This window comes from Sphaeramia orbicularis, unplaced genomic scaffold, assembly GCF_902148855.1.
Source record: "Sphaeramia orbicularis unplaced genomic scaffold, fSphaOr1.1, whole genome shotgun sequence".
Taxonomy (NCBI): Eukaryota; Metazoa; Chordata; class Actinopteri; order Kurtiformes; family Apogonidae; genus Sphaeramia; species Sphaeramia orbicularis.
Genome location: NW_021941748.1, coordinates 1 through 22637, shown reverse-complemented (window position 1 = coordinate 22637; position 22637 = coordinate 1). Strand labels below are relative to the sequence as shown.

At 44.6% G+C, this 22637-nt stretch overlaps 1 protein-coding gene across 1 annotated transcript in view; it reads left to right on the top strand.

Annotated features, from left to right (window-relative positions):
- Nucleotides 1–22144, top strand: part of LOC115416925 (protocadherin Fat 3-like) — a gene marked incomplete at its 3' end in the record, with an annotated part of 45344 nt that extends 23200 nt beyond the window's left edge. Inside the window, exons 2-5 of the mRNA XM_030130795.1 lie at nt 7289–7615; nt 17739–17800; nt 20239–20553; nt 21899–22144. Of these exons, the coding sequence (XP_029986655.1) occupies nt 7289–7615; nt 17739–17800; nt 20239–20553; nt 21899–22144 (950 nt within the window). The remainder of the gene's footprint in view (nt 1–7288; nt 7616–17738; nt 17801–20238; nt 20554–21898) is intronic.
- Between the last annotated feature and the right edge of the window lie 493 nt (nt 22145–22637).

The following is a 22637-nucleotide window of genomic DNA, read 5'->3' as shown; positions in this document are numbered from 1 at the left end:
TTTTCCACTTTAGACTGCCATTTGACCCCCTTAACATGCTCCAAAACTCACCAAATTTGCCATGTATGTCATGGCTGCTGAACACTTTCATACCATATCAAAATTAACCCCTTGGGTGCCAAAATGGACTCTGTAGCGCCACCTATGTACTAAAAAACACACAAAATCTTCCCTAGCGGCCAGTAGGAATGTCACAGAAACATGAAACAAATGCCAAAATGTTGGTCTGATTGAGCCGACAAATCATACACTGACACTTATGAGCTAACTCCAACAGGAAGTTGGCAATCTGCCTTTGAAAGTTACTCTACGTTTCTGCAATTACTGCTTATTCATTTTAGACTTTTGACACAAAAGTTTTATCTCATTAAATTCCCACAAGTCTGCAGAATCCAAAAGTGAAAGAATTTTTCAGATACGACCTACGGTTATGGAATAATGGCGATTTTTGGAAGAGTATGTGTAGTTTCACTTTTCACAATGACAATATCCCCATATAAAGGACACTGCTGCCATCTGGTGGGTGTCTGATAATAGATCAGTGGTTAGAGCAGTGTTCTGTTATGCAGGAGTCCTGGGTTCAAACCCCAAGAAGGGAAATAGCTTTTTTTTTTTTTTTTTCTTCCCTTCATCACATTTTAAAACATGTTTTGCTGTATTTTGTTGTGGATATTGGACATTTTGCACACATTACAAAGTAAACACAGTACATTTTTTTCAAAATAAAACCCTTATTAAAAATAATACATACTGTCTTTTACATAACTTCTTTTCATTTTTATGACCAAACGCTCAACTGTTTGTACAATGTTTCTTCATTCAAAAGTACTCTTTCTCACAGACACACATGCTCACACAATAGGGTTTTTCCAAAATAAAAGCCTTAACTGTGAGAAATCATCACTTTTATACTCACTTATTCATACAACTTCAATTCATTTTTCTAACTGATTTTTTCCCTCACATACTAAACAAATGCACATACACACAGTAGGGTTTCCAAAATAAAAGTCTCATTTAAAGGTGATGGTCGTTCATGGGACTCAGCACAATGCTCACATGCAAAAATTTTTGAGATAGGATGTACGGTTGTTGATTTATAACAATTCTTTTATTTTCATACTTTTTCCACTTTAGACTGCCATTTGACCCAAATGGCCAAATGGCCAAATTAACTTTTCCAAATGGCAAAATCCCTATAAAAGTCTTGCTGGTGCACATTTTCACATGTTTCTCTGTAGTGCAGTGGTTCATGTAGCTGCCTATGGAGCCGAAGGACCCTGGTTCAAGTCCCAGGTAATCCAAAAATTTTTTTTTTTTTTTATTTTATTTTAAAACAGGTTTTACTGCATTGTATTGTGGATATTGGAAATTTTGCACACATTCAAAAGTACACGGAGTACATTTTTTCAAAATAAAACCAAAATTAAGAATAATACAAAATGTCTATTACATAACTTCTTTTCATTTTTATGACCAAACACTCAACTGTTTGTACAATGTTTCTTCATTCAAAAGTACTCTTTCTCACAGACACACATCCTCACACAATAGGGTTTTTCCAAATAAAAGCCTTAAATGTGGTAAATCATCACTTTTATACTCACTTATTCATACAATTTCAATTAATTTTTCAAACGGATTCTTTCTCTCACATTAAAAACAAATGCACATACACACAGTAGGGTTTCCAAAATAAAAGTCTCATTTTAAAGGTGATGGTGGTTTCAGCAGAGGGTCGCTGGTGTTCTGTACAGATGTAAGGAGGACAGACACTAAAGGATGGGAACTGGTATGGGGACGGACAGGTGTGAGTGGAGCTGAGGCGTCGACAGTCACGGGTGGCGGATCGCGGGGGAGGCGGATTGCCCGGTGCGAGGTCCCGCCCAATGCTGCTTGCAGCTTTAATTAGGGACCGAGCCGAAAGGTAAGGCCCTCTCACACAGTGAGAGGCCTTGCCTGCAAGCAAGGCCCTATTGTTTTTCGTTCGTTTTTATATTATTATTATTATTATTATTATTATTATTTTTCCGTGACGCTTTAAACTGGAATTTGCCCCCCTAAACATGCTCAAAAACTCACCAAATTTGGCACACATGTCAGGCCTGGCGAAAAATTTGATAAAATGTAAAAATTAACCCCATAGGTGCCAAAATGGCCTCTCTAGCGCCACCTATGTGAAAAAAATGGGAAAAGCCCTAGTGGCCACTACGAATGTCGTACAGACATGAAACCAGTGCCAAAATTCTTGTTGGATGAAGCACTACAAATCATCCACTGACACTTATGACCTAACTCCAGCAGGAAGTTCACAATATGCCTTTCAAAATAAAATTTCTAAAACTAACTCCGATGACACCGTTTGTCATATTGACTTCTAAATAGCATCAAAAGATAGAGTGAAACCTCCTCAAAAAAGTGATCTCTCACTTTTTCCGGAACTGTCTTAGTTTTTTTTTTACAAGCCCGCAAAGTTGTGATGTTTGGAACTCATTTTTCACTTTGCAGTTTTTCCTTACATGTGACATATCTACACGTTTGTGGGACTCAGCACAATGCTCACATGCAAAAATTTTTGAGATAGGATGTATGGTTGTTGATTTATAACAATTCTTTTATTTTCATACTTTTTCCAATTTAGACTGCCATTTGACCCCCTTAACATGCTCCAAAACTCACCAAATTTGCCATGTATGTCATGGCTGGTGAACACTTTCATACAATATCAAAAATTAACCCCTTGGGTGCCAAAATGGACTTTGTAGCGCCACCTATGTACTAAAAAACACACAAAATCTGCCCTAGCAGCCAGTAGGAATGTCACAGAAACATGAAACAAATGCCAAAATGTTGGTCTGATTGAGCCCGACAAATCATACACTGACACTCATGAGCTAACTCCAACAGGAAGTTGGCAATCTGCCTTTGAAAGTTACTCTACGTTTCTGCAATTACTGCTTATTCATTTCAGAGTTTTGACATAAAATTTATACCTCATTGAATTCCCACGAGTCTGCAGAATCCAAAAGTGAAAGAATTTTTCAGATACGACCTACGGTTATGGAATTATAGCGATTTTTTGAAGACTATGTTTAGTTTCACTTTTCCAAATGGCAAAATCCCTATAAAAGTCTTGCTGGTGCACATTTTCACGTGACTCTCTGTAGTTCAGTGGTTCATGTAGCTGCCTATGGAGCCGAAGGACCCTGGTTCAAGTCCCAGGTAATCCAAAAAATTTCTTTTTTTTAATTTTATTTTAAAACAGGTTTTACTGCATTGTATTGTGGATATTGGAAATTTTGCACACATTCAAAAGTACACGGAGTACATTTTTTCAAAATAAAACCAAAATTAAGAATAATACAAAATGTCTGTTACATAACTTCTTTTCATTTTTATGACCAAACACTCAACTGTTTGTACAATGTTTCTTCATTCAAAAGTACTCTTTCTCACAGACACACATCCTCACACAATAGGGTTTTTCCAAAATAAAAGCCTTAAATGTGGTAAATCATCAGTTTTATACTCACTTATTCATACAATTTCAATTAATTTTTCAAACGGATTCTTTCTCTCACATTAAAAACAAATGCACATACACACAGTAGGGTTTCCAAAATAAAAGTCTCATTTTAAAGGTGATGGTGGTTTCAGCAGAGGGTCGCTGGTGTTCTGTACAGATGTAAGGAGGACAGACACTAAAGGGTGGGAACTGGTATGGGGACGGAGAGGTGTGAGTGGAGCTGAGGCGTCGACAGTCACGGGTGGTGGATCGCGGGGGAGGCGGATCGCCTGGTGCGAGGTCCCGCCCAATGCTGCTTGCAGCTTTAATTATTATTATTTTTTTTTATTTTTCTTTCTCCTGCGCTTTGAGCTCAATTTTGACCCCCTGAACATTTATGAAAACTCACCAAATTTTGCACAAAATTCAGAAATGTGCAAAATTGAATTTACATATAGGTTTCGTAGATGTCGGTAAAGAAATGTTGCTGCAGCGCCCCCTTGAAAAGTGGAAATGCATTACGTCAATGGGAGCACGTCCAAAATAAAGTTTGTCGTAGAGCCACGAAAATCGGTACACAGATTCATCATGAGGAGACAAACAAAAAATATTATTGTGGCCACGCCCCTTAACCAACTGGAAGTTGGCCATATTGGATTGAAATTTCCAAAATGCTGAGTCAGCGCTTTCGCTGACGTCGTATTTTAACTATCTCCTCCTTGGCCGTTTGGCCAGATGAGCTCAAAATCGGTGTACAGTATCTAGAGAAGTGGGGCATCAAAAGTTAGCCGAATTTTTTGGATTAGTGTCACCATTTTTGTGTGACAACGTCGCAAACTTTGCAAAGTTTCTTTGCGAATTTACCATTACAAAAATTGCTTCAGCTCAGACATACGAACACCGATTTGGCTCAAATTACACTCAGACGTCCATCTCCCAGGCCTACACTCATTTATTAAAAGAATTTGAAGTTTCGCTCTAGAGCGCCTCCTACAAATGTACATTTACAAAAATGACATCAGTTTGGAGATATGAACACCGATTTGGCTCAAATTTGACTCAGACATCTGTCTCCCAGGCCTACACCTACTTGTCAAAAGAAACTGAAATTTCACACTACAGCACCCCCTACAAGTTTTTTTTTTTTTTATTATTAAAATTGCTTCAGTTCGGACATACGAACACCAATTTGGCTCAAATTTGACTCAGACATCTATCTCTCAGGCCTACACCCATTTATCAGAAAAATTTGAAATTTGGAGCTGTAGCGCCCGCTACAATTTTACCTTTACGAAAATTACTTCACTTCAGACATACGAACACCAGTTTGGCTCAAATTTGAATCAGTTGTCAATCTCCCAGGCCTACACCCATTTATCAAAAGAAATTGCCATTTCGCTCACTAGCACCCCCTACAAATTCACCTTCACGAAAATTTCATCACCTCGGACATATGAACACCGATTTGGCTCAAATTTGACTCAGTGGTACATCTTGCAGGCCTACACCCATTCAATTGAAGAAATTTAATTTTAGCTGCATAGCGCCCCCTACAGATTTACTTATACAAAAATTTCCTTAGTTCGGACATACAAGCAATGATTTCCCTCAAATTTGAATCAGTTGTCAATCTCCCAGGCCGACACCCATTTATCAGAAGACACTGAAATTTGGTGCTAGAGCGCCACCTGCTCAATGATGTGCATACTTCCACTGGACGTGCCCTTGGCGAGGGCCTTTAGATGCCGCTTGCGGCTTTAATTTTGTTTTGTTTTTTTGTGCTGTGGAGAATCTGATTGGACGTCAGTGCAGACTGTCACTCCTTCCCCTCCTCACAATACACACAACACAACATATACAATATACACAACATATACAATATACACAATACAACATATACAATATACACAATACAACATATACAATATACACAACATATGAAATAAACACAACATATACAATATACACAACACAATATATACAATATATACAATGCAACATATACAATATATACAACATTCACAGTATATATACTAGTTCATTCAAAAACAGCAGAACTCTCTTTGATAAAATGCATCAGCTGTTCTGTCCATCTGTTGTCCTTTCACACACACACACACACACACACACACACACACACACACACACACACACACACACACAGAGGTCAGAGGTCACTGGAGTTTACACTAACCATCCCACCAGCAAAGTATCATGGGATTGGCTCATATGTTTAACAGATTGTATCTGGCCTTGATGCCCCCCCCCCCACACACACACACACACACAAACAGCTATGAAACAGAATGTGGTTAGATTCATTGTGTGTGTGTGTGTGTGTTTGTGTGTGTGTAAGGAACCAAGTGTTTTATTAACAGTCAGGAGGGGCTTCATGGGGGTGGGGGGTGGGGGTTCTGTGTATGTGTAGTTTTACAGACTGTCATCATGTGGATTCACCTACTGACAGATTTACTGGAAAAGGGCGGGGCACACACACCACTCTGACCAATCAGTGGTCTGCAGTGTTTACACAGTGTCACCTTTAGTATCTGGTCCCCAGTCCTGGAACCTCAGCGGAGGTGGTACCAAAAAACTAGTACCAGGTACCAGATTCCAGGTCCTTTTTTGGAATGGAAACGCAAAAACGCTGAGTCGAGTCGAGTCGAGCCGGTACCACGTAGTGGAAATGCAGCAAAAAATACCCTGATCCGATGCTTGAACCGGTCGTTGTTCTGTCATGGATACCGTTGTTCTGTCGTATGGATCCAAGCTAAGATGGAGTTATAATCTGGATCCCTGTGTGAACAGATGGAGCTTTGACAGCAGCTCTTCTACACTGTGGTAGTCCCAAAGTGTGTCGGTTCTTTGCGGTTCCAGTGTGTCGGTTCTTTGCAGTTCCAGTGTGTCTTTTTTTTTTTTTGCGGTTCCAGTGTGTCAGTTCTTTGCAGTTCCAGTATTTTGGTTTTTTTTTTGGCAGTTCCAGTATTTTGGCTCTTTGGGGTTCCAGTGTGTCAGTTCTTTGCGGTTCCAGTGTGTCAGTTCTGTGCAGTTCCGGTGTGTCGGTTCTTTGCAGTTCTGGTGTGTCAGTTCTTTGCGGTTCCAGTTTGTCGGTTCGTTACGGTTCCAGTGTGTCAGTTCTTTGTGGTTCCTGTGTTTTGGTTCTTTGTGGTTCCAGTGTGTCGGTTCTGTGCAGTTCCAGTGTGTTGGTTCTGTGCGGTTACAGTGTGTCGGTTCTTTGCGGTTTCAGTGTGTCGGTTCTTTGCGGTTCCAGTGTGTCGGTTCTTTGCAGGTCCAGTATTTCGTTTTTTTTTGCAGTTCCAGTATTTTGGTTCTTTGCGGTTCCAGTGTGTCGGTTCTTTGCAGTTTTAGTGTGTTGGTTCTTTGCGGTTCCAGTGTGTCGGTTCTTTGCAGGTCCAGTATTTTGTTTTTTTTGCAGTTCCAGTATTTTGGTTCTTTGCTGTTCCAGTGTGTCAGTTCTTTGCGGTTCCTGTGTTTCGGTTCTTTGTGGTTCCAGTGTGTCGGTTCTGTGCAGTTCCATTGTGTCGGTTCTTTGCGGTTCCAGTGTGTCGGTTCTTTGTGGTTCCAGTGTGTTGATTCTTTGCAATTCCAGTGTGTCGGTTCTGTCACATCCTCAGACTGTTTTCCTCTTTCGTTGCTGTTCCACACCTCACGTCGTGGATGGAAATAACTCCTGGTGGTCTTTGTGGGGCTTTGCTCATCCCCTTTCCCTTTAACGTAATTCAAACTAAATGGAACTCGGTGTTCTTCTTTGTGGTTCCACAGGGGTGATCTACACCACCGACATGTTGGACCGTGAGACCAAGGACTCCTATTGGCTGACGGTTTATGCCAGCGACCACGGCGTGGTTCCCCAGTTTGCCGTCATCGAGGTGTTCGTCCAGGTGGAGGACGTCAACGACAATGCCCCGCTGACCTCCGAGCCGCTCTACCGGCCCTCGGTGCTGGAGAACTCCCCTAGGGACGTTTCAGTGATCCAGATCCAGGCCCAGGACCCTGACGCCACACCGGCCCCTGGTGCCGGAGACAGACTCAACTACCGCATCATCAGCGGAAACCCCCAGAACTTCTTCACCATCAACCCTCGAAGCGGTGAGTGTACCAAGAACCAGACGGTGGTGTCCTCTGAATGTGTCCTCTGAATGTGAATGTGTCCTCTTCAGGACTTCAGGGACTGCTTGGAATGTCAGGTTTCAAACCTACCAAAGCTCAGCTTCATTATTACCTCCACCAGGAGGTATTGTGATCACTTTCCTTTTTTTTGTTTGTTTTTTTGTTTGTTCTCATCTTCAGTGTAAAACTCTTCCACCTATCTTTCCCAAATCTTCCCCACAGATAGGCCTAAGCCCTGGGACCAACCCATTAAATTTTGGTCCAAGTAGGCCAAAGTTCAAGGTCACAGCAAGGTCACAACATCTACAATTTTTCTGTCTTTCATCAATGAGCAATTTTCCAAAATTCATCCAAAATTCCAAACGACTCCGATAAGCCTCCAATTAGATCCACCTGTAGCTTAGAACATTATCTTGAATCTGGAACTAAATTCTCCACATCCACTGTGGAATGTGGACTCTGTGGACATTTTTTAAACAGAAATAGTCGATCCACACATGCACACCGTTCAGGGTGCTTGGTGGAGGTTTGCGTTCTCTGAACACTTGTTATGATTATTATTAGCTGCATTAAAGGTGGGGTCTGAGATCTTAGAAAAACGGTTCCAGCAGCTACATTTTGAAAATACTCAATGCAAAAGTCCAAACCCCTTTCTTCAGACGTCCCTCTGAAGCCACGCCTCCAGAGTAGTGCCACGCGAACTCCTTGTTCCCGAGGATTCACGAGCGCTGCACTGCAACAGTTCACCGGCTGAGGCTCTGCTCCGGACCCGGCTTGGTCAATGGTCTGGTCCAGCCCGGCTGAACCGTCTCCATCCCTGGCTGAGGCTCCGTCCCCAGCTCTGGTCCCGTATGGCCCCTCCTGGGGCTCATACCCTGACTATGGCCCTAGCTGATTCTCTGGCTGGCGTATCCATGGATACCTCCTTCAGTTTCCTCTAAACCCCCAACTCTTCCAGAACTGTCCCAGTTCAGACCTATGGGACTAATGTTCCATTTCCTACTGGTTTATGTTTGTGACTAAACAGTTTACAGGTGAACTTTCCATCTCAATAGAACTAATATATCCAGTTCTGGCTTCACTTCCTGTACAAGCGCTTCCATCTGGGAACGCACGATTCATGCTGAAAGAGGGGCACGAACAGAGGGGGGAGGGGCCAATGGCAGTTGAGTTTGATAGACATATCACTGTTCAATAATTTCCAGTGGGCGCTCAAAATGATTGGATGGTGTTTTTTCAGTCCTGTCCATTCCACAGGTGACTGATTTTTTTATTTTTTTTTGTGTCAGAGCATTTAATTAATTAGTTGTAATTAGGCTGCAAAGGGGATTTTAAGGAATATAGTACAAAATGCTCCAGAAAAATATCTCAGACCCCACCTTTAATGTTAATGCAGTCTGTATTTCCTGCCAGTTTTTGGGCCTGAATGAACCTGAATAAACCAGATGAATTCTGGGTGCAAATGGTCAGAACTGGATGAAAATAATGATGCATTATTCTGCTGTTGAACATGAGATGAACCTGGAAATGTGTGTGCAGTTCAACATGAGGATTCAGGTTTATGGAAACAGAAGAATTTAATGAAGACACACACACACACACACACGTAGACTGTGTGTCAGATGTAGTTCTAGTAGAAGCCTTCAGTCCTGCATTCATCACACAGGATTCAGTGAACCTCTCTATATGATAATCAACACAGACACACACACACACACACACACACACACACACACACTTTCAGATCTGTGTTGTCATTGTTTTTCACCATCCACATTTCATCAGCGCTGCCCTTTTGTTTCTGCTGGTTTCACATTTTTAAGCACAACTCACACATTTGATTGACTTCAATGTGGAAGGGGACACGCAACAGAAGGAAGGGGCCACGCAGAAGAAGGAAGGGGCCACACAACAGAAGGAAGGGGCCACACAGAAGAAGGAAGGGGCCACACAAAAGAAGGAAGGGGCCACACAACAGAAGGAAGGGGCCACACAACAGAGGGAAGGGGCCACGCAGAAGAAGGAAGGGGCCACACAAAAGAAGGAAGGGGCCACACAACAGAAGGAAGGGGCCACACAACAGAGGGAAGGGGCCACGCAGAAGAAGGAAGAGGCCACACAACAGAAGGAAGGGGCCACGCAGAAGAAGGAAGAGGCCACACAACAGAAGGAAGGGGCCATGCAGAAGAAGGAAGGGGCCACACAAAAGAAGGAAGGGGCCACACAACAGAAGGAAGGGGCCACGCAGAAGAAGGAAGAGGCCACACAACAGAAGGAAGGGGCCACGCAGAAGAAGGAAGAGGCCACACAACAGAAGGAAGGGGCCACACAACAGAGGGAAGGGGCCACGCAGAAGAAGGAAGAGGCCACACAACAGAAGGAAGGGGCCACGCAGAAGAAGGAAGAGGCCACACAACAGAAGGAAGGGGCCACGCAGAAGAAGGAAGGGGCCACACAAAAGAAGGAAGGGGCCACACAACAGAAGGAAGGGGCCACACAACAGAAGGAAGGGGCCACGCAGAAGAAGGAAGAGGCCACACAACAGAAGGAAGGGGCCACGCAGAAGAAGGAAGAGGCCACACAACAGAAGGAAGGGGCCATGCAGAAGAAGGAAGGGGCCACACAAAAGAAGGAAGGGGCCACACAACAGAAGGAAGGGGCCACGCAGAAGAAGGAAGGGGCCACACAACAGAAGGAGGGGGCCACGCAGAAGAAGGAAGGGGCCACACAACAGAAGGAAGGGGCCATACAACAGAAGGAAGGGGTCACACAACAGAAGGAAGGGGCCACGCAGAAGAAGGAAGAGGCCACACAACAGAAGGAAGGGGCCACGCAGAAGAAGGAAGAGGCCACACAACAGAAGGAAGGGGCCACGCAGAAGAAGAAAGAGGCCACACAACAGAAGGAAGGGGCCACACAAAAGAAGGAAGGGGCCACACAACAGAAGGAAGGGGCCATACAACAGAAGGAAGGGGTCACACAAAAGAAGGAAGGGGCCACGCAGAAGAAGGAAGGGGCCACACAACAGAAGGAAGGGGCCACACAAAAGAAGGAAGGGGCCACACAACAGAAGGAAGGGGCCACACAACAGAAGGAAGGGGCCACGCAGAAGAAGGAAGAGGCCACACAACAGAAGGAAGGGGCCACGCAGAAGAAGGAAGAGGCCACACAACAGAAGGAAGGGGCCATGCAGAAGAAGGAAGGGGCCACACAAAAGAAGGAAGGGGCCACACAACAGAAGGAAGGGGCCACGCAGAAGAAGGAAGAGGCCACACAACAGAAGGAAGGGGCCACGCAGAAGAAGGAAGAGGCCACACAACAGAAGGAAGGGGCCACACAACAGAGGGAAGGGGCCACGCAGAAGAAGGAAGAGGCCACACAACAGAAGGAAGGGGCCACGCAGAAGAAGGAAGAGGCCACACAACAGAAGGAAGGGGCCACGCAGAAGAAGGAAGAGGCCACACAACAGAGGGAAGGGGCCACACAACAGAAGGAAGGGGCCACACAAAAGAAGGAAGGGGCCACACAACAGAAGGAAGGGGCCACACAACAGAAGGAAGGGGCCACGCAGAAGAAGGAAGAGGCCACACAACAGAAGGAAGGGGCCACGCAGAAGAAGGAAGAGGCCACACAACAGAAGGAAGGGGCCACGCAGAAGAAGGAAGGGGCCACACAAAAGAAGGAAGGGGCCACACAACAGAAGGAAGGGGCCACGCAGAAGAAGGAAGAGGCCACACAACAGAAGGAAGGGGCCACGCAGAAGAAGGAAGAGGCCACACAACAGAAGGAAGGGGCCACACAACAGAGGGAAGGGGCCACGCAGAAGAAGGAAGAGGCCACACAACAGAAGGAAGGGGCCACGCAGAAGAAGGAAGAGGCCACACAACAGAGGGAAGGGGCCACGCAGAAGAAGGAAGGGGCCACACAACAGAAGGAAGGGGCCACGCAGAAGAAGGAAGAGGCCACACAACAGAAGGAAGGGGCCACACAGAAGAAGGAAGGGGCCACACAAAAGAAGGAAGGGGCCACACAACAGAAGGAAGGGGCCACACAACAGAAGGAAGGGGCCACACAAAAGAAGGAAGGGGCCACACAACAGAAGGAAGGGGCCACACAACAGAAGGAAGGGGCCACGCAGAAGAAGGAAGAGGCCACACAACAGAAGGAAGGGGCCACGCAGAAGAAGGAAGAGGCCACACAACAGAAGGAAGGGGCCATGCAGAAGAAGGAAGGGGCCACACAAAAGAAGGAAGGGGCCACACAACAGAAGGAAGGGGCCACGCAGAAGAAGGAAGAGGCCACACAACAGAAGGAAGGGGCCACGCAGAAGAAGGAAGAGGCCACACAACAGAAGGAAGGGGCCACACAACAGAGGGAAGGGGCCACGCAGAAGAAGGAAGAGGCCACACAACAGAAGGAAGGGCCCACGCAGAAGAAGGAAGAGGCCACACAACAGAAGGAAGAGGCCACACAACAGAAGGAAGGGGCCACGCAGAAGAAGGAAGAGGCCACACAACAGAGGGAAGGGGCCACGCAGAAGAAGGAAGGGGCCACACAACAGAAGGAAGGGGCCACGCAGAAGAAGGAAGAGGCCACACAACAGAAGGAAGGGGCCACACAGAAGAAGGAAGGGGCCACACAAAAGAAGGAAGGGGCCACACAACAGAAGGAAGGGGCCACACAACAGAAGGAAGGGGCCACGCAGAAGAAGGAAGAGGCCACACAACAGAAGGAAGGGGCCACGCAGAAGAAGGAAGAGGCCACACAACAGAAGGAAGGGGCCATACAACAGAAGGAAGGGGCCACACAAAAGAAGGAAGGGGCCACACAACAGAAGGAAGGGGCCACGCAGAAGAAGGAAGAGGCCACACAACAGAAGGAAGGGGCCACGCAGAAGAAGGAAGAGGCCACACAACAGAAGGAAGGGGCCACACAACAGAAGGAAGGGGTCACACAACAGAAGGAAGGGGCCACGCAGAAGAAGGAAGGGGCCACACAACAGAAGGAAGGGGCCACGCAGAAGAAGAAAGAGGCCACACAACAGAAGGAAGGGGCCACGCAAAAGAAGGAAGGGGCCACACAAAAGAAGGAAGGGGCCACACAACAGAAGGAAGGGGCCACGCAGGAGAAGGAAGGGGCCACACAACAGAAGGAAGGGGCCACGCAGAAGAAGGAAGGGGCCACACAACAGAAGGAAGGGGCCACACAACAGAAGGAAGGGGCCATACAACAGAAGGAAGGGGTCACACAACAGAAGGAAGGGGCCACGCAGAAGAAGGAAGGGACTACACAACAGAAGGAAGGGGCCATACAACAGAAGGAAGGGGCCAAACAACTGAAGGAAGGGGCCGAACAACTGAAGGAAGGGGCCGAACAACAGAAGGAAGGGGCCGAACAACTGAAGAAAGGGACCAAACAACAGAAGAAAGGGGCCATACAACTGAAGGAAGGGGCCAAATAACAGAAGGAAGGGGCCAAACAACTGAAGGAAGGGGCCAAACAACAGAAGGAAGGGGCAAAACAAAAGAAGGAAGGAGCTAAACAACTGAAGGAAGGGGCCAAACAACTCAAGGAAGGGGCCGAACAACTCAAGGAAGGGACCAAACAACAGAAGAAAGGGGCCAAACAACTGAAGGAAGGGGCCAAATAACAGAAGGAAGGGGCCAAACAACTGAAGGAAGGGGCCAAATAACAGAAGGAAGGGGCCAAACAACAGAAGGAAGGGGCCAAACAACAGAAGGACGGGGCCAAAAAACAGAAGAAAGGGACCAAACAACAGAAGAAAGGGGCCAAACAATTGAAGGAAGTGGCCACGCAAAAGAAGGAAGGGGCCAAACAACAGAAGAAAGGGGCCACGCGCGCACACACACACACACACACACACACACACACATACACACACACACACACCTACACATGCATACACACATACACACCTACACACACACACACACACACACACATACACACACATACTCACACATACACACACACTCATACACACATGCACACGCATACACACACACATATACAAATACACACACATACTCACATATACACATACGCACACACCAAGGTTATAATAGTTTTGGATTTTTAATTATAGTTTAGTTGTATTTAGTTTTGACTTTTTTCTCTTATTCAGTTAGTTTTAATTAGTTTTTAGAGCAGGTTTGTTAGTTTTTATTAGTAATGTTTTGTTTTGTTTTTTTCTGAATGCTTAGTTTTAGTTTTAGTCATTTCATATATTTTATCTTCCTCACCATCCTATTCAAAGAAATTAGTGAGGTGTGAATCAGCAGGTTACTCTGGACACTTTATTTGGGGGTGGGGTTAGGGCGGCTCATTGACTGAGCACAGACACAAACACATGTTCATTATGATGTATAAATACCCTATAGCAGGTTGGGGGGGGGGGGTGTGATCCATACACAACGTCACTTATGTGAAAACAGTGTGAAGTTGTGCAAAGCGTGAGAGGAGATGCACAAAGCAGCCAGCAGTAAACCAGATAGAAACATATAGAAACCATATAGAAACATATATAAACCAGTTAACCAGCAGTAAACCAGATAGAAACATGTATAAACCATATAGAAACATATAGAAACCATATAGAAACATATATAAACCAGTTAACCAGCAGTAAACCAGATAGAAACATGTATAAACCAGATAGAAACATATAGAAACCATATAGAAACATATATAAACCAGTTAACCAGCAGTTAACCAGATAGAAACATGTATAAACCATATAGAAACATATACAAACCAGATAGAAACATATATAAACCAGATAGAAACATATATAAACCAGACAGAAACATATAGAAACCATATAGAAACATATATAAACCAGTTAACCAGCAGTAAACCAGATAGAAACATGTATAAACCATATAGAAACATATACAAACCAGATAGAAACATATATAAACCAGATAGAAATATATAGAAACCATATAGAAACATATATAAACCAGTTAACCAGCAGTAAACCAGATAGAAACATGTATAAACCATATAGAAACATATATAAACCAGATAGAAACATATATAAACCATATAGAAACATATAGAAACCAGTTAACCAGCAGTAAACCAGATAGAAACATGTATAAACCATATAGAAACATATATAAACCAGATAGAAACATATATAAACCAGTTAACCAGCAGTAAACCAGATAGAAACATATATAAACCATATAGAAACATATATAAACCAGTTAACCAGCAGTAAACCAGATAGAAACATGTATAAACCAGATAGAAACATATATAAACCATATAGAAACATATATAAACCAGTTAACCAGCAGTAAACCAGATAGAAACATGTATAAACCATATAGAAACATATATAAACCAGATAGAAACATATGTAAACCAGTTAACCAGCAGTAAACCAGATAGAAACATATAGAAACCATATAGAAACATATAGAAACCAGATAGAAACATATATAAATCAGTTAACCAGCAGTAAACCAGATAGAAACATATATAAATCACTTATAAACATATATAAACCAGTTAACCAGCAGTAAACCAGATAGAAACATATATAAACCATATAGAAACATATATAAACCAGTTAACCAGCAGTAAACCAGATAAAAACATGTATGAACCATATAGAAACATATATAAACCAGATAGAAACATATATAAACCAGTTAACCAGCCGTAAACCAGATAGAAACATATATAAACCATATAGAAACATATATAAACCAGTTAACCAGCAGTAAACCAGATAGAAACATGTATAAACCAGATAGAATCATATATAAACCATATAGAAACATATATAAACCAGTTAACCAGCAGTAAACCAGATAGAAACATGTATAAACCATATAGAAACATATATAAACCAGACAGAAACATATGTAAACCAGTTAACCAGCAGTAAACCAGATAGAAACATATATAAACCATATAGAAACATATATAAGCCAGATAGAAACATATATAAACCAATTAACCAGCAGTAAACCAGATAGAAACATATATAAACCACTTATAAACATATATAACCCAGTTCCTCATTGGTAAACCACACCTTAGCAGATATCTCATCTCTTAATCATCTCCAGGTCCATTATTAGCCAACTTTGCTTCATTTCAGTTCAGCTAGCTGTAGCTGGTACCATCAAAGGTTTTTTTTTTAACATTATAACAGGTTCCATTAATCCCTTGCTGCTGCTTCTCTTCTCAGTCTGCTTCTCTTCTCAGTCTGCTTCTCTTCTCAGCCTGGTTCTCTTCTCAGTCTGCTTCTCTTCTCAGTCTTGTTCTCTTCTCAGCCTGCTTCTCTTCTCAGTCTGCTTCTCTTCTCAGTCTTGTTCTCTTCTCAGTCTGCTTCTCTTCTCAGTCTGCTTCTCTTCTCAGTCTTGTTCTCTTCTCAGCCTGCTTCTCTTCTCAGTCTGCTTCTCTTCTCAGTCTTGTTCTCTTCTCAGTCTGCTTCTCTTCTCAGTCTGCTTCTCTTCTCAGTCTTGTTCTCTTCTCAGTCTTGTTCTCTTCTCAGTCTGCTTCTCTTCTCAGTCTGCTTCTCTTCTCAGTCTGCTTCTCTTCTCAGTCTGTTCTCTTCTCAGTCTGCTTCTCTTCTCAGTCTGCTTCTCTTCTCAGTCTTGTTCTCTTCTCAGCCTGCTTCTCTTCTCAGTCTGCTTCTCTTCTCAGTCCTTGTTCTCTTCTCAGTCCTGCTTCTCTTCTCAGTCTGCTTCTCTTCTCAGTCTTGTTCTCTTCTCAGTCTGCTTCTCTTCTCAGTCTGGTTCTCTTCTCAGTCTTGTTCTCTTCTCAGTCTGCTTCTCTTCTCAGTCTTGTTCTCTTCTCAGTCTGCTTCTCTTCTCAGTCTGCTTCTCTTCTCAGTCTGCTTCTCTTCTCAGTCTTGTTCTCTTCTCAGTCTGCTTCTCTTCTCAGTCTGGTCTCTTCTCAGTCTGTTCTCTTCTCAGTCTTGTTCTCTTCTCAGTCTGCTTCTCTTCTCAGTCTTGTTCTCTTCTCAGTCTTGTTCTCTTCTCAGTCTGCTTCTCTTCTCAGTCTGCTTCTCTTCTCAGTCTTGTTCTCTTCTCAGTCTGCTTCTCTTCTCAGTCTGGTTCTCTTCTCAGTCTTGTTCTCTTCTCAGTCTTGTTCTCTTCTCAGTCTGCTTCTCTTCTCAGTCTGCTTCTCTTTTCAGTCTGCTTCTCTTCTCAGTCTTGTTCTCTTCTCAGTCTGCTTCTCAGTCTGCTTCTCTTCTCAGTCTTGTTCTCTTCTCAGTCTGCTTCTCTTCTCAGTCTGCTTCTCTTCTCAGCCTGCTTCTCTTCTCAGTCTTGTTCTCTTCTCAGTCTTGTTCTCTTCTCAGTCTGCTTCTCTTCTCAGTCTTGTTCTCTTCTCAGTCTGCTTCTCTTCTCAGTCTTGTTCTCTTCTCAGTCTGCTTCTCTTCTCAGTCTGCTTCTCTTCTCAGTCTCATGCATCTTTCAGTTTTCCTCCCACTTCTCTTCCTCTATTTTTGGAATATTTATCACATCTCTTTCCCCACAAACCTCATTTCTTCTCTGGTGTCTTTTTCTGGTTTCTTATTCCATATGTAGTCAGTCAGACTGGTACTGTAGACCAGAGGCATGATGGGTAATACTGACCAACTACTGCCCAACTGATGACCAACTACTGACCAACTACTGACCAACTGATGACCAACTACTGACCAACTGATGACCAACTACTGACCAACTACTGAGCAACTACTGACCAACTGATGACCAACTAATGACCAACTAATGACCAACTAATGACCAACTACTGACCAACTGATGGCCAACTAATGACCAACTAATGACCAATTACTGACCAACTAATGACCAACTATTAACCAACTAATGACCAACTACTGACCAACTGACCAACTACTAACCAACTAATAACCAACTACTGACCAACTGCTGACCAACTAATGACCAACCAATGACCAACTACTGACCAACTACTGACCAACCAATGACCAACTACTGACCAACTAATGACCAACTGCTGACCAATTATTGGCCAACCAATGACCATCTGATGACCATCTGCTGACGCTAGCATTCATCCTGTTTTAATTGTTTTCTTTTTTCTGTCACAGGTTTAATTACGACGACCTCCAGAAAACTGGACCGAGAACAACAAACAGAGCACGTTTTAGAGGTAAGAGTGTGTGTGTACATGAGTGTATGTGTGTGTGTGTGTGTGCGTGTGTGTGTATGTGAGTGCGCATACGTGCGTGTGTGTGCATGTGTGTATGTGCGTGTGTGTTTGTGTGTGTGCGTGCGTGTGTGCATGTGTGTGTGTGCGTGTTTTATGTGTGTGCGCACGTGTGCATGTGTGTGCGTGTGTGTGTGCATGCGTGTGTGCATGTGTGTGTGCGTGTTGTATGTGTGTGTGCACATGTGCATGTGTGCGTGTGTGTGTGTGTGCATGTGCATGCATGCATGTGTGCGTGTGTGTGTGTGTGTGTGTGTGTGCAGACTGACAGTTGCACATTAGGGTTGATGGACCTTACAGTGGGACCAGGCATGTCCCTTGTGGTACCCCACAGACCATGACCTTAGAGTGGTACCAGGCATGTCCCCTGTGGTACCCCACAGACCAGGACCTTAGAGTGGTCCCAGGCATGTCCCCTGAGGTACCCCACAGACCAGGACCTTAGAGTGGTCCCAGGCATGTCCCTTGTGGTACCCCACAGACCAGGACCTTAGAGTGGTCCCAGGCATGTCCCTTGTGGTACCCCACAGACCAGGACCTTAGAGCGGTCCCAGGCATTTCCCTTGTGCATTTTAGTTTACTAAAGAGCAGGTTGTGGTCTAGAATATCGCATGCTGCTCTAAAATCAGGTACCCCCACCCCCCAGTCATCTGTGAGGGCGGAACCTGTTGACTGGTTCCCTTTACAGCCTGTTGAGAACTGGTTTTGAAGCTGTTCCTGTCCCAGTAGCTCAGTATTTGTGACTGGACTATTGTCTCCATCAGCTGACTGAGGACTGGGAGACCAGGGACAGGTCTATGGTGGGTCCATGTCAGTGCCAGTCGGCCCTCTTTAGGTTAGGGAATAATTTTACCCTCTTTCCAAACAGTGGGATAAACACCTTCTATTAAACATTTATTTAACATACGGCATATGGGACCAAAACCATAGTCAGGTACCAGACCAAGTACTGTCCAGTGGGTCAGGGTCAGGGTTAGGGGTAGGGTCTATTTAGTCAGACCCACAGATGCACATTCTATTCTATTCTATTCTATTCTATTCTATTCTATTCTATTCTATTCTATTCTATTCTATTCTGTTTATTCTATTCTATTCTATTCTATTCTATTCTATTCTGTTTATTCTATTCTATTCTTTTCTATTCTGTTTATTCTATTTTATTCTATTCTGTTTATTCTATTCTGTTTATTCTATTCTATTCTATTCTGTTTATTCTATTCTATTCTGTTTATTCTATTCTATTCTGTTCTATTCTATTCTAGTCTGTTTATTCTATTCTATTCTATTCTATTCGGTTTATTGTATTCTATTCTATTCTGTTTATTCTATTCTGTTCTATTCTGTTTATTCTATTCTATTCTGTTTATTCTATTCTATTCTGTTCTATTCTATTCTAGTCTGTTTATTCTATTCTATTCTATTCTATTCTGTTTATTCTATTCTATTCTATTTATTCTGTTTATTCTATTCTATTCTATTCTGTTTATTCTATTCTATTCTATTCTGTTTATTCAATTCTATTCTATTCTGTTATTGTATTCTATTCTATTCTATTCTATTCTATTCTATTCTATTCTATTCTATTCTATTCTATTCTCAGTGTGCGTTTGACTCCAGTAGTTACACTTTCATCTAGAAGCTGCCAGGATTTAGATGAGGACAGATTGGCTTTACCCCCCCCCCAGTCCTCTGTGCTTTAGTTCAGTAATAGAGCTGGTCTGGGTCTGCACTGGTCTGCATTAGCCTGGAATGGGAACCTGTGTCTGCCCTGAGTGGACCAAACAGGGTCAGTACAACCAGTGTGTACATGAGTGTGTACAAGGAGTGTGTACATGAATGTGTACATGAGTATGTACATGAGTGTGTACAAGGAGTGTGTACATGAGTGTGTACATTAGTGTGTACAAGGAGTGTGTACATGAGTATGTACATGAGTGTGTACATGAGTGTGTACATGAGTGTGTACATGAGTGTGTACAAGGAGTGTGTACATGAGTGTGTACATGAGTATGTACATGAGTGTGTACATGAGTGTGTACATGAGTGTGTACAAGGAGTGTGTACATGAGTGTGTACAAGGAGTGTGTACATGAGTGTGTACATGAGTGTGTACAACAGGCAACCAACGAGTTTATCAGCAACTCTGAGCAGACAACACAGAAGTTCTGCACCGTGTCGCTATGATGACCAGGTACTGTAAAGTGGGCAGTATCCTGTAATGGAACCGGTCTGGAATAGAACCTGGTACCAGAGTCCAGTCCGGTCCAGTCCAGTCCAGTCCGGTCCAGTCCGGTCGCTTCTATGGAGTGGAAACGCAGCATTAACTAGAAGAACACTCCTTTGCATGGTCATATCCAGTCCGGTTCTGCTCTTCCCTGCAGGTGCTGGTGTCAGATGGAGGTCCGAGTCCTCGGCAGAGCACGGTCTGGGTCCTGGTCCAGGTCCTGGATGAAAATGACAACAAGCCCATCTTTCCTGAGAAGGTTTACCAGGTCAAACTGCCGGAGCGAGAGCGCAAAAAGAAGGCGGAGCCCATCTATCGCGTGTTCGCCTACGACCGCGACGACGGGCCCAACGGCGACCTGTCCTACAGCATCGTCGACGGCAACGAGGACGGCAAGTTCTTCATCGACCCCAAGACGGCAGTGGTGTCGTCACGAAAGGCCTTCGCCGCAGGGAGTTACGACATCCTGACGGTACGAGAACTGGAAGTCAGAGCCGTTACTGAGCATGTGCAGTAGCAGCCTTTAGAACAGGGCTACTCAACAAGATTAAGCAGCTGATAAATGTTCACGTCGCTCAGTTCCCGTTTCAGGATTTGTTGCATAATTTAAGAAGAATATGAATAAACATGTGTTAAAGCATTATGAAAAAATGCATCTAGATTTTTTAAAATGGATTTTATTTCTAACATTCGGTTAAAGATGACGTGCATTTAGAAGGTTTTCATGTTTCATATTGAACCTCCTCAGACCAGGAAACGACCAGCTGGGACTTTTTTATTAATACTTCTGATATTGGAAACATCATGATGCAACAGTTTTTTTCAAATGCTTTTTTTTTTTATTTTTATGGAATGTCCTCTGCGGTGGAAAGTTTTTGTTTGTTAGGGGCCGTTTACACGGCGTAGGATTCAGTCGACTCCGGGAAGATTTCATGGCGGATTAGCCTTCTGTTACCATGGAAACGGTGCCTAGAGTGCCTGAATCCGGAAACTTTTGATACCAGGGTCCAGGGTGGAATGTTATCGATACGCTCCGCATTTCAGCTCCGTGTTAACACGAATCGGAGCGTTCCAGGGTAAAATATGACGTCACTGCATGCGCGCGCAGCCAAGAACCGCCAGTTAACCCACTCCAGGCCAGTTGGTGGCGGTAATGCGCCTCCAAGCTGGTTTGCCAGCCTCTATGACACAATACAGCTGCAGAAAAAGAAGGAACAACCACAACAACAGTGGCCGGTTTCAGAACAACATACGTGCTGCTAACTGTGCTCAGCTTGTCTGTCCAGACAAAGAACTCCTGCGTCTTTGTACGACCACTCACCATTGTTGTTTGTAAATAGTGTTGTCCGTCTCGTCTTCTTCTTCTTCTTCTCCTCATTTAAAGGCTGTCTAAACCGGAAATCGTTTGTGTGCAGGCGCGTGTTTTACCGCCACTGTTTCCCTACAGCTCTATATTGCCAGCTACTGGTCTGGCATGGCCACTACAGCGTATTCAGCCGTCCTCGCGGACTCATGTTAATGCAGATCGTTATCATAGCGGCTTCGTCTGAACGGGGAATGATTTCATAATGCAAAGGAGAAATCTTTGTGGAGTGTTGCCATGTAAACGTACCCTTAGTTTGTCCAGTCGCGGACAGTAAACCCATGTGTGGGTCTGAGGAGGTTCACTTTAGCAGATCCCAGATCCTTGCATGTTCTGTGGACAGTCTGACCGTGGACGTCATGCGTGAACGGGTTGGTCCTGTTGTCTGATCGTCCCTCAGACCGCTAACCGCCTAGCGTTGCTTCTATATTTCTCTTTCCTGTCGTCCGTTCAGATCAAAGCCACAGATAACGGGCGCCCTCAGAGGTCGTCCACCGCCCGCCTCCACATTGAGTGGATCCGCCGCCCCCCCCCCCTGGCGGCGCCGCTCCTGTTCGATGAGTCCTTCTACAACTTCACCGTCATGGAGAACGATAAGGTGGCGGAGATCGTGGGCGTGGTCTCCCTGCAGCAGAGCTCGCCCCCCTTGTGGTTTGACATCACAGGTAACCTCCTGCGTCGCCGTGGCGATGGCAGGGCTGTGTGTGTGTGTGTGTGTGTGTGTGTGTGTGTGCAGTTCAGGTACTGTGGTACGCTCTGCCCATCCCCGTCACCATGGCAACCGCTTCTTCAGATACCTGGTGTAACAGCTAGTGTGTGTCTGCTTCGACTCCTGGCCTCCATCTTCTCCCCCTCCTCCTCCTCTACTCCTCCTCTCCTCCACCTTCTCTCCTCCCCCTCTCTCCTCCTCCTTTCTTCTTCCTCTCCTCCTCCTCCTCTTCTCCTCCTTTCTCCTCCTCCTCTCCTCCTCCTCTCTCCTCCCCTCTCCTCCTCTCTCCTCCTCCCCTCTCCTCCCCCTCTCTCCTCCTCCTCTCCTCCTTTCTCCTCCTCTTCTTCTCATCTCCTCCTCTCTCCTCCTCCCCCTCTCTCCTTCTCCTCCTCTCCCCCTCTCTCCTTTCTCCTCCTCTCCTCCTCTCTCCTCCTCCTCTTCTCCTCCTCTCTCCTCCTCCTCTCTCCTCCTCTCCTCCTCTCCC